This window comes from Chelonoidis abingdonii, chromosome 15 (assembly GCF_003597395.2).
Source record: "Chelonoidis abingdonii isolate Lonesome George chromosome 15, CheloAbing_2.0, whole genome shotgun sequence".
In the NCBI taxonomy this organism is placed as follows: domain Eukaryota; kingdom Metazoa; phylum Chordata; order Testudines; family Testudinidae; genus Chelonoidis; species Chelonoidis abingdonii.
In genome coordinates, this window is record NC_133783.1 from 13,129,492 (window position 1) to 13,141,981 (window position 12,490).

General features: G+C 38.8%; 1 protein-coding gene across 10 annotated transcripts in view; it reads right to left on the bottom strand.

The window, feature by feature from the left end:
- Window positions 1–1,609: 1,609 nt before the first annotated feature.
- The window catches only part of LDB3 (LIM domain binding 3), a 232,294-nt gene continuing 221,413 nt past the window's right edge, over window positions 1,610–12,490 (bottom strand). For all 10 annotated transcript variants that reach the window (XM_032776737.2, XM_032776735.2, XM_032776740.2 and 7 more), the window contains 3 exons: window positions 9,600–9,720; window positions 7,760–7,875; window positions 1,610–6,027 (listed from right to left, as the gene is read on the bottom strand). In XM_032776737.2, the coding sequence (XP_032632628.1) occupies window positions 5,938–6,027; window positions 7,760–7,875; window positions 9,600–9,720 (327 nt within the window). In that variant the 3' untranslated portion in view covers window positions 1,610–5,937. The remainder of the gene's footprint in view (window positions 6,028–7,759; window positions 7,876–9,599; window positions 9,721–12,490) is intronic.

The window sequence follows — 12,490 nt, forward strand, 5'->3', positions numbered from 1 at the left end:
GTTCATGTAATGAGTTAGGGAGCAGCCAATCTTTGTGGCATGCTTTCCTTGGGTCCAGACAAATGTCCAATTAGAGCAGTACACCTGGGAAATCCCTCACAGGAAGATTTTGCGGAGCATGGGCTGACAACACAGCTCCTGCTGTTACATGTACGATAGCTCCATACACAGAATCCTGTCCTGTGCAGGTGTTCTGAGATCCTTGCCAGAGAAAGATAAGGAGTCCTTCTGTCAACAAAATAGCAAGGCGGTCTTTAGGATTGAGCCGTACATGTGACATTACTACAAAAATTTGGGGAAAATAATGTTAGAATTCTTCACAATTTAGTCTGTAATGCAACAAATTTGTTAGTGTATCTAATGTTTTCTCTCAGTCCTTCCTCAGAGAAGTGAGGATTTCATCTTTATAGATGTCTGAAGACATGCTTTATAGGCTTAAAGCAGGGAATTTCTGCCTAACTCTAATCTCAACCTCAGCCATAGTTCTCTGATTTGGCCAGGAGAACAAAGCATTTAATTGTGTATCCAAGGGTGGCTGGCAGCAATTTTTTCACAACTCCTCTTTTTCTTTCTTAGTTAATCCCAGGTGACTCTGGTTGAGTTGAGTTAAAGGTTTAGGATTTACAAAGAAAAACCCCAGACTTGAAACTATAGACCATCTTTAGAGCAGACAAGGCACAATTTTTCTTCCATTAAGAATCAATTAATGCAAAGGGGAAAAGGTCAAGATAGAAATAATTAGACAGTGATTCAGATATCAAGGTAAATTGTGTAACTTCTGCTCATACTGTAGACTCATTTTCCAGTAAATTTTAATTTCAGTTTAATTTGCTCTAATTTTTTTCCACATATAAGTTGTAAACAGTTATGGTTGTAAAATAAAATTAAAGTGTATGGAGTTTCACTTCCTGGTGTGGAATTCATTCATGCCATTTAAAGCGGTCTGTCTCTTTACTGTTTTATATACGTTTAATCAGGTTTAATGATTAGCTATAGTTATGTCATTTTAAAAGTGTGCATTCTGAGGGCGGGGTAATAATGTGCAGAAAAGCCTGTTTTAATAAACCACGATATTATCTGAAGATTTATTTCTTATTTGCAAGTCTATCACGGCAGTAGGGTTAAATCAGATGGATTAGATCTTTTTTGAATATTCTTAAAAGCCATTTCTGGTTAGAAACAAAAGAATAAAAACCTGCCTAGTTGGGGCCAAACTTTGCCCTCAATTACACCAATGTAAATCAGTTCAGACCTTTGTAACTGAGGACAAAATTTGCCTTTTGCTTATCAGGTTATTTTAAGTAATATCTGTTGACACAATAAGGCCTGTAAATTTACAAGTCTTGCCCAGTTACAACTTCAAGGCATTGCATCCTTTGAATGTACTCATACTTGTTTGTTCACACAGTGCAATTTACTTACCAGCATGTTCAGTGTTGCTATATAGCAATGGAAGGCTGAACCAATCCATTTTTTAAACTTTAAGGCTCTAATGTAGAAAATATAAATTTGTTTATAAATTTATCTCCTAACTAGTATTTCTTGTCTGAAAGCTGTCAACTGCTGAAAAACCATATTAATAAATATATCCAAAACATAAAGCTCTAAATGTATTTGCACATCCCTTTTATTGCTAGAATATTGGCACAGATAATCCATGCAAGATATGTTCACTCACACCTCAAAAACCACACTACAATCTCTTTCTGAACTAATAACTAGAAACTTAAAAAAAATCTAAAACCAAGGGCACTTGTGGTGTAAAGTCAACGTTTCAGTACATTATAAAAGCTAGACTCCTAGCATGATCACTGCAGGCATTAAATCACTCAGTTGCAAATGTAACCATTTATAAATACTAAACAAATTAATGTCTACTACCAGGAGACAAGTATTGCAAATAAACATTATACTGTCCAGCATTAGACACTAATAAGTGTGTTTAGTGCTGTAGACATTCACATTATTAAATATAAAAAGAAATAACCTTAAATAAAACATTTCACCCATGTTACTGACCACTGAAGGACCAAACTTAAATGATTTTTCTTATTTTGGTTGAATTTCTTTCTGTCTGTGTGAATCTGATGAACCAAAAAACTAATCGTTATTTTAAGAAGTTGATAGAAAATTTCAACAGTTACAGTAAAGTTTTCTTCTGAAGTGTTTAATTTACTTTCTGTGCTGCAATTAAATAGAAAAAGAAAAAACAACATAAATAGTCTTAAGATTATTTTTTGAACTTTCAGCTGCATAGAGATTAAAGACTATTTTAAAGTAGATTTAAGGTGGGTTCTTTTGCAAATCTTTTGATAAAAACCATAATTCTTGTATAGTTTTATCATTTGGCCATTCAGAGGTACAGTATTTTTGTCTTCTAGGCAAAATTCCTCATGTGAATTAGAATGAAAAGATTACTTTAGGAAGTTTTATGACTTAATCACAGGTAATTGTTAAAAGGGATAAACAGTAATACACATTTTTCAACCTGAAAATTATGTTTTTCTGCAGCAGTTACAGTAGTGATATATAATGTAAGGGTCCTATTCTAAGTTAGGCACATGTATCTTATTTGTCCTAGGAGTGTATTCTACATCGCAAAACACTTAAATTGATTACACAATATTTTACACAAAAGAGATTCAAAATAGTACACTGCCATGCACAGCTTCTGGTTGAGGTTTGTGCAAAAAGGGTGTCTAAATATAGATTTCAAGTGTGAGTAACTGGAATCCTTATTTTTGGATCATTAGGAAGCAATGTAGGTCAAAATAGGAAATTTATTTTATGCTGGTCTCTACCTAGAACAGGTTGACCTACCTATATCACTCAGGGCTGTGAAAAATGTTACGCCCTGTGTGACATTAGGTCAACCTAACCTTCACTGTAGTGGTAGCTAGGTCCACGGAAGGTTCTTCTGTTGACCTAGCTACCACCTCTCAAAAGAGTGGATTTACTACAGTGATGGAAAACCCCCTTCCATTGCTAAAATAAGTGTCTATACTACAGCATTACAGCAGTATAGCTGCAGCACTGCAGCTGTAGCGCTTGTAGTGTAGACATAATCCTAGATGTTAACCCCTGCCAGTAGGCAATACACAAAAAACAACTGACAGAGCTGCTGCAATGTTGTCTATTCATGGTGTATCATAGATCCTGCTACTAATTCTACTGCTAGGTAATAAAGAGTGATAAACACTATCATTTGTTGAATGACACCAGAGTCTTGAAAGGTCTTGAGCAACACCAGTAGATAAAAGAACACTGCATTATTGTCTAGGGAACAGAAATCAAATATGAATGGAAAATGAGGTGTGTTTTTTTTCAACTAATTGTAACTTATCCTGTTGGAGAACGCAATGAGCCAGATCCTTGGCAGGAGTAGTCAGTGCTGTTATGCTGATTTAAAACAGCTGAGGATCAGGCCAATAAATGGAAAAAGAATTGCCTACTATAGAAAAAAATATTTGCACCTAATATACTGGCAAAACTTTTTAAGAATACACTTCATCCATGTAAAAATCTGACCCTTGTGAAAATGCTAAGATCTGTGAAAACAAGCTTCTCTATGGCATAAATACAGGTCACACAACTCAGGGCTGCCAGAGGACAGTTTTAACTTAGGCACTATTTTTTTTCAGGATATATGAGGATAGTTAGCATAGACAATATGAAACTTGCATACTAGAGATAAAAGTTCCTTTTATTTTGACCCTCCCACCACCAACTGGATATGCTCTTCATCTTCTAAGAAAATATGGCATGTTTCCTAAAATGGACACAGAATTTTAGGAGGGAAAAGACAGCCACCAAATGATCCACTTTTATATTTAGACTGTGCAAAAATCCAAGACACACTCGGGTGCTGGTTGCATTAAAATAGGACCCATACATTACATCATTAGGTAGCTGGAGCCTGAGAAATATTGACTTAACATTGTCAATACTGTATGCTGTCAATCACTATACAATCAGAATGCTCACTCAAAAATAAATAGCTGAAAACTTGAAGAGTGATGGAACTTTCTGTCCTTAAGTATGATCATCTTTCGCTGCTGAGTAGCAATAAATTACTGTCTCACATACAAAACTATCGCTGATATTTAAATTTTAAAATCCAAAACTAATGTCAAAACTATAAATAGTTGCTGCCTTTCACAATATATAAGCATTTATAAATACTTGCAAGAACGTGTCAGATGATTTTAAAATATTAGAACAGATGATATATTAACTCTGTCTCATGTATGAGAGCCTATGTACACCTCTACCCTGATATAACATGAATTCGGATATAACATGGTAAAGCAGTGCTCCAGCAGGGGGGAGGGCGCTACGCACTCCGGCAGATCAAAGCAAGTCAATATAACACGGTTTCACCTATAACACGGTAAGATTTTTTGGCTCCCGAGGACAGCATTATATTGGGGTAGCGGTGTATCTTCTTACAATAGGAACCACAACCACACTTGGGATGTGTTGCATTTACAGAAAATAATCACAGTAATAAGAGCACGTGCCTGTGATTTGGTGCTGCTCTATGAAGTGTTTTATCAGTTTAATAGGAAGGAAAAAGGGCGCCCCTTTTCCAAGGATTTGGGAGTGAGTAGAGAACCCTCCCAGGTTGTATGCCACTCCTACCCTTCTTAGCTGGGCTAAATGGAGGCTGGGTCTGCAGTGTTAAACAAATAGTAACTAGATGTTTTCCATTCACAGGACAAATGGAAAGATGAATCAGCTTTGATTAGAAACACAACCACCCCCTGCCCATTCCATATAAGCAAAAATTAGAGAAGCCAGTTCCCCTTTTCCACTCTGATTAGAAAATGAAATAATTCATTGTGCGTGCACAAGGCCATATGCACTGATCAAGGTTTAACTGGGGGTAGGTGGAAAGACTTAGCGTCATTGAATTTTTATTCTGATTCCCAAACTGTCAGTCACTCATTGTCTTCTTCTTAGCATGGTAGTTCTATCAGGATTCAAGACAAACTTCTTGTTTGGGAAAGCCTATAGCAGCAGTTCTCAACCAGGGGAGTCAGGCCGCCTAGGGGGGCCACGAGCAGGTTTCAGGGGGTCTGCCAAGCAGGGCTGGCATTAGACTCACTGGGGCCCAGGGCAGAAAGCCGAAGCCTCACTGATCCAAGCCCCGCCACTCTGGGCTGAAGCTGAAGCTTGAGCAACTTAGCTTCATGGGGCCCCCTGTGGCATTTGGCCCCAGTCAACTGTCCTGCTTGCTACTCTCTAATGCCGGCCCTGGCTTTTATATGCAGAAAAACTGCTGTTGTGGCACAGATGGGCTGTGGAGTTTTTATAGCATGTTGGGTGGGGAAGGCCTCAGAAAAGAAAAGGTTGAGAACCCCTGGCCTATAGGATGTCTCTAGTTCATTCAAAAAAATTGATGCTTGGACATAGCACCATGACATAAAGAATGGAATAATACTTCCTTATTGGTGAGAAAATCCTGATCTGCTTATCTTAATTTTAAAGCTATGATTCTATAAATTATTTTACAATTAATATTTTGGCACTTAATATTTTCTTGTAACAAATTTCAAGAATGATTTTCAATTCTTTTTAAACACTAGTGTATGGTCTCAGCTCTAAGGCTGATCTGGGTGTTGTTATTACTTATTTTTACATAAAACATTTTTTAAAATTAATTTTTATCTTTTTAATTTTTGTTCTAACTTTTGCAGTAATATTTGACTCAGATTGACTAATTTGCCATTGAGTGTTCATTCAGCTTTCTGTATGGACCATGCCAAAAAATGCTCTGCAAATATAAAAGTGATTAAAGTTATACTTCAGAAGTGTCCAATAGCTTCCAAGCCTTCCTACCCTCCCCTCAATGAGAAATGTCAGTTGGGGTTATCCTTTTTGCAATTTCTCAGTTAGTTGCCAATTTTCTCACAGTGCCATTAGTTTCCAGGTCTTTTAGACGTTGATGGCATGAGCATGTTTCTTGCACAGTGGCTTATCCTTCTTGGAGTAAAATGGCTGACCTTCCAAATTCACATGGCACACCTAAAAGTAAAGATTATACACAATCAGGAATCACAAAGAAAAATGTATCTATTAGTAACATTTTTATTGCTCCTTAGCTTTTAAGGACTAGATTCCGATACGCTGACTCACGAGTGGCACCATACTCCATGAGAGTCCGATAAATTTCACTAGGACCACTTAAGGACTTAGGCAATGATCAGTATTAGGAGCTATGGGCTTGCTACACTGGCAATTAACAGTGCTGCAACTTTCTTGCTCAAGGGGGTGAAAAAACACATCCCTGAGCGCAGCAAGTTGCAGAGCTTTAAAGCACCAGTGTAAACAGTGCCCCAGTGCCATGCTCCCAGCTCTGGGAGCTACACCCATCACTGAGGTGGTTTTTTTAGAGTGCTGGGAGAGCTCTCTCCCAGCGCTGCACCATGAACACACAAGGCATGTTAAAGCGCTTTAGTGTTGCCAGTGTAGACTAGAAGTGCTAACTACAGTAATGTACTACTGCAGCTAGACAGAAAGCAATGCACATTAATGAGATTGAGATGAGCATGCTAGAAATGAAAAGACAGACTGACATGGATTTATCTGTTTGGCTTTATATGCCAGTAAAACAATTAGGATAAACTGGGGTGGGACAGCTATGAAAATTACATTAACAGAACAAAGGGATAGTGTCACCTCTACAAACACTTGGATCTTGCGAACTAAAATAAATGGGTGAGAAACTACTTAAAAATGCAAATGTACAAGAATTGGAAATATTGAGAGAAGATGTCGTTTATAAGTGATTAAATATGTTTTTATGACAAAACTGATGTTGAATCAAGAGAAAATAGCTACTGGATTGTGCAAGCAATAGTCTGTGTACTAACACGAATGCATGTAACAACTTCAGACATTCCCAATTTCAGAAAAGGAGCATATTATATCACTGAAGTAAATACAGCAGCCAGTAGGTTAATTTAACATTTGACCAAACAATCAATTCTATACTTCCTAAAGTTCATTAGAGAGGTGTATGGCCCCAAACGAATCAGTGAGGCTGTCACTGTTCTTTCTGACCATGTCAATGTACTGTTTGTAGCTGATGAGAGACTTGGAATATTACTAATAGTTCTAGGAGAAATGGGTTAATTGATGACTGCTGGTGGGACACTCAGGGGTGATAAGTGCTGATTATTACATAGATTTTACCTCTGTGTGTGTGTGTGTGTGTGTGTGTGTGTGTGTGTGTGTGTGTGTGTGTAAAACGTATACACATGCACAAGAGCAGACAGAATGATGAATAGTAATTAGCACAGATGTTAGTCAGTGTCGTTTTTTCTGAAGTGACTTCTTTCTGTGGGAAAATGCAAATTTCACAACTGTATAAACAGAATAGTTAGTCACTATATTTCACACCATTCAATTTGGTGATAATATCATTGCCTGAGATCTATTTTAAATCCTGATTTACCACTTTGTGCAAATTTAGTTAAAAAGAATACCAAGCACTGCTCTCCAACACAGTTTCTGTAGACTCTTCCAAAAAGCACAAGTGTTTTCTCAGTGGTTCTGAGCACTAGCAGTGTAGATCAAATTTAACTAATCTGATGAAAACTGGGAGGGGTTGGGGTTAGGAAAACAACCCCCATCTGCAATTAAAACCAATCAACCGCTTCCCACCACCACCACTAAACTAAATTCTTCCAGTGTAATGTAACAAGTTCTAATAAGATTATAGAATAATAATGTAGATTTTAATGTAGATACCTACCGCACAAATAAAGCAGGTATCATGCCAAGTGTGTCCAAGGGCTTCAATGAATTTATCTCCTGCTTCAACAGGAAAATCACAGCCATGGCACTTTGTGCTGAACAAAGCAATGTAATCTAAAATAAAACAAAAGCAAACTTAAAACAAACACTGAACACAAGCATATTACACCCAAAAGAATCAGAGATGTGCCTAGTAGCCATTCTTGGGATTATTTTTATTTAGAATTATTTTCTACATCCCACTCAAATTCTCCAAGGGTGACATTTTTGAGCACCTACCCTCCCCCCTCTTTCCTTTACTTCTTTAAAGGCAGAAATTCAGGAAATTCAAAGTTATGTTCCCCACAGGATGTGGAAATTAGTCATAGATAGATTGATTTATAATCACACACACTACAGAAAAATCATAAGCACAAAATGAATTTATACAACATACTATACGAGGACCAGGGGGAGATGATATGATGAGCACTGTGTAAGCACCACTTAGTTTTTCCCTGCCTGCTGTGTATTTATATTATAAGTTTAATGTTGGACTACCGTAATTTTTGCATTAAATAGAAAATATAACAACACTGTATCCTTTGGTTAATATATACTAACTTTGAATACTGATGTCAATCTGGACCAATTGTATCTCAAAAAAGATACAGCAGAAATAGAAAAGGTGCAAGAGAGTCAAAAAATTATTCAGGTTATTGGGGTTGTGGTTGAAAGCTCCCATTTTAAGAGAATACATGTTGGGGCCCCAATCTAAGCCATTTTTTATTTATCCCCCACTTAAATCCAGGACTTAGGAGGTACTCTTTGACCCTTCAGGTTTCTATTTCTCACTACCAGAGAGAGATGAGGCCAGGAATGCAGGACGGAGCAGAGACAGGGCAAGTGGAGAGAAGGACCACTTCACAATTTAGTCTAGCCTGGATCTTGCCTCATAGCTCATTCACCTGGCTAGCCTCATTTACTTATCCACCCATCTGCTGGTCCATCACAACTTGTAAGATGGACACTTGCAAATTCCTGGAATATCAGGCATTTCGGCAAGTGTTGTGTGTGCAGCAAGAATAGGTGCCAACTCCATGGGTGCTGGCTCAAACAACCCCGGAAAAAAAATGTGTGCTCAGCACCCACTTGCCACAGTGGTTCCGGGCCCAGGGCTGATAACCGATCAGCTGTTCGACAGGTCCTCAGGGCTGGCCGCAGGTCAGCAAACAGCTGGCAGGCGGTGCTCGGGGAAGGGCAAAGTAGAGAGGAGGGAGCAATGTGGGGGAGCCTTGGGGGAAGGGACAGAGCGGGGGCAGGAAGAGGTGGAGCAAGGGTGGGACCTTGGGAAAGGGGCCCAAGTGGGAATGGGGCCTCAGGGTGGAACACGCACCAGGTAAAATCAAACATCAGCGTCTGTGTGTGCAAGGTCATGCCACAAAGAGGGTGCCATTTTGAGGAGCACACCGCCCTGCCCCAGAACACATGCGGTCACACTGATAGAAGTGGAGTGGTGCGCTCTCCATTACAATGTTTCTCATCTGATAACAGACAAAACTATGTCCAGTTTTGTCTCAGTACCAGATGGGGGACAAACACAACAAAAGCAGGACTGTCTGGTTTAAAACCCAACAAACAGCCTGCCTAATCACAAGGAGGCAAGAGAAGCTGTGGGAAAACACAGACTAGGAAACACTCAGCTTGATGCCAGAGACAAGCTACCAGACTAGATTGGCTATTGGCCTGATTTTGCTTGGCAATTGCCCTGTTTCTGTGGTTCTGCCAGATAACATGAAGGACACCAGTATTGAACAGCACTATCCAGTAAGATACGGTGGCTCTATTGTGCGTAATACCTTTCTCACAGTAGGGCTCCCCATCCTCCATGTGGAAGAGGCTGTTCCCAAACGGTTTCTTACAGGCAGCACAGACAAAGCAAGTCGTGTGCCAAGTCTGCCTTAGAGCATGCATCACTTCCTGAAAAACAAAAACAGCAAAATACCACATACACTAAGCCCACATACAGGAAAACATACAAAGCTGGGATACCCTGGGCTTCTCATTTTAAAATCAGCCAATTCTTTTGCCCAAGAGAAAACTCAACAACTCAAGGGATTTTTAAAATAAGCAAAAACAAACCTCAGTAGCAATGTTTACTCCTGTGGGAAAGCTCTGCCTCCATTCAGAGCATTGGAAACCTCCTAATATGATTTATTGTCAAAAGAAAATCACCAAACATCTAACAAACAACAGCTCAGTTCAGCTAGTTGACTGCATCAACACAACCCATGGCTCCCTCCTCACTGGGAAACCCTGCACAAAAGGAAGTTTTAATCTCTCTCCTGAGATTTAGCTTTATTAACTTCAGTGGAGCTACACTGATTTACACCACCTGAGGATCTGGGCCAAAGGAGATACCCAACAGACTGCATGGTTTGTGACTAATTTAATGTAGTTGTTCTCAACCAGGGATACGCGTATCCCTGTGGGTATGCAGAGGTCTTCCAGGGGGTACGTCAGCTCATCTAGATATTTGCCTAGTTTTACAAGAGGTGACACAAACAGCACTAGCAAAGTCAGTACGAACTAAAATTTCATACAGACAATGACCTGTTTATACAGCTCTTTATACTATACCAGGGGTAGGCAACTTATGGCATGCATGCAAAAGGTGGCACACAAGCTGATTTTCAGTGGCACTCACACTGCCTGAGTCCTGACCACTGGTCCAGGGGGGCTCTGCATTTTAATTTAATTTTAAATGAAGCTTCTTAAACATTTTAAAAACCTTATTTACTTTACATACAACAATAGTTTAGTTCTATATAATAGACTTATAGAAAGAGACCTTCTAAAAACATTAAAATATATTACTGGCACATGAAACCTTAAATTAGAGTGAATAAATGAAGACTCAGCACACCACTTCTGAAAGGTTGCTGACCCCTGTACTATACACTGAAATGTAAGTACAATATTTATATTCTAATTGATTTATTTCAAAATTATATGGTAAAAATGAGAAAGTAAGCAATTTTTCAGTAATATAGTCCTGTGACACTTCTGTATTTTTATGTCAGATTTTGCAAGCAAGTAGTTTTAAACTGAGGTGAAATTTGGGGGTACCCAAGACAAATCAGACTCCCAAAAGGGATACGGTCATCTGGAAAGGTTTAGAGCCACTGATTTAATGTATCTTATTTCCTGTTTTATGAGGCATCTGATTCTAAGTGAGTTTCTTACAGTTTACTCGTTTTTTAATCTCTGCTGACTGAGGCACAAGGGAATGAAAGTAGTTGGCAGGGTTTCAGTCCATTGCTCCAACTTGCTAGATAGCACAGCCTCATTTATATTTGCCATACATCTCATTACAGAATCATCAGTGAGATTTATTAACTTCTGTTACTGTTTGCAAAACAATTATAGCTGACAAATCGGCTTGGATCCATTTATGAACCTCTCAGTGCTAAGAAGTAAAAGACAGATTGAGAAATTTTACAAATGTAAACAGAGTCAGCTGGCAGCTTTGCTATGTTACTGAGAGAAATCCACAGAGAAGAGCTGAATTGTTCTTCCATTAATTAGATAAGTATTTCAGTGGCTTTGTTTTAACACTCCCCCAAAGCACCAGTATGCAGGGCTTGATTAGAGCTAGGACTTCACCTCAAGTGCCTGATGATGCACTTCCTAGCAGGAAGCAATGCACTGACTTCCCCAACATTAAAACAGATGTCAGGAGAACAGGCAGAGTGGTGATAGCTAATATTGTACTCTTTGTTTGCCAATATGGAAGAACTGTGAGAGATGCTTAGTCACATCTGTGGCATAGAATCATAGAAGATTAGGGTTGGAAGAGACCTCAGGAGGTCATCTAGTCCAACCAACTCCAACTAAATCATCCCAGCCAGGGCTTTGTCAAGCTGGGCCTTAAAAACCTCTAAGGATGGAGGTTCCACCACCTCCCTAGGTAATCCATTCCAGTGCTTCACCAACCTTTTAGTGAAATAGTTTTTCCTAATATCCAACCTAGACCTCCCTCCTTGGCATCCCTGCATATCTCATCTTCCTTCTCAATTGTGTACACAAATCCATCGCTAAATTATCATCATCAGCTGCTGCTCCAAACACCTCATCCGCTTGGTAAGGTATTTACAGAGTGTTAGTTATCACAGTATCTAGGCATGAAGCCTAGTAGGAGTGTATAAGACAAACAAAAGTGGGCTCTTCTCTCGCCTTTGTGGGGTTCAGATGTCTGTATCTTATTTTAAAAATCTAATTGTGATGATTTCTCTAGAGCAGGAGTCTTGTTATTCACACAGAGATGCACTGATAGCTGTGTGGACCTGAAGTCAGTGGACTTTCTGGATTAAGCCCTGTCTGAAGAAGATTGCATAGCATCAGCCCACACTTCGCCTAACTTTAGCAAGAGATGCACGAGAGCAATACATTTTCATGTTAGGAGGTCACCAAAGCAAGAGCAGGAAAGAGTGAAAAAAAAAACTAAATACAATTTTAAAAAAGTTATTCATATTACAGACTTCCTCCATATAGGCTGATATGTACAGCACAATAATGTCCAAATCTCCAGCCAGTATAGAAACATAGTTCTGTAAGCCTATATGTGTCTTATTCTGGGATAATTAATAGGCTAAGAAATTACTGTAGAAGAAAGTGGAAGAGTTTAATACTTGATTAGTTGCCTATAATCAAAAGTATTCCATTTCTAATTTCAATGGAGTGAGGATTC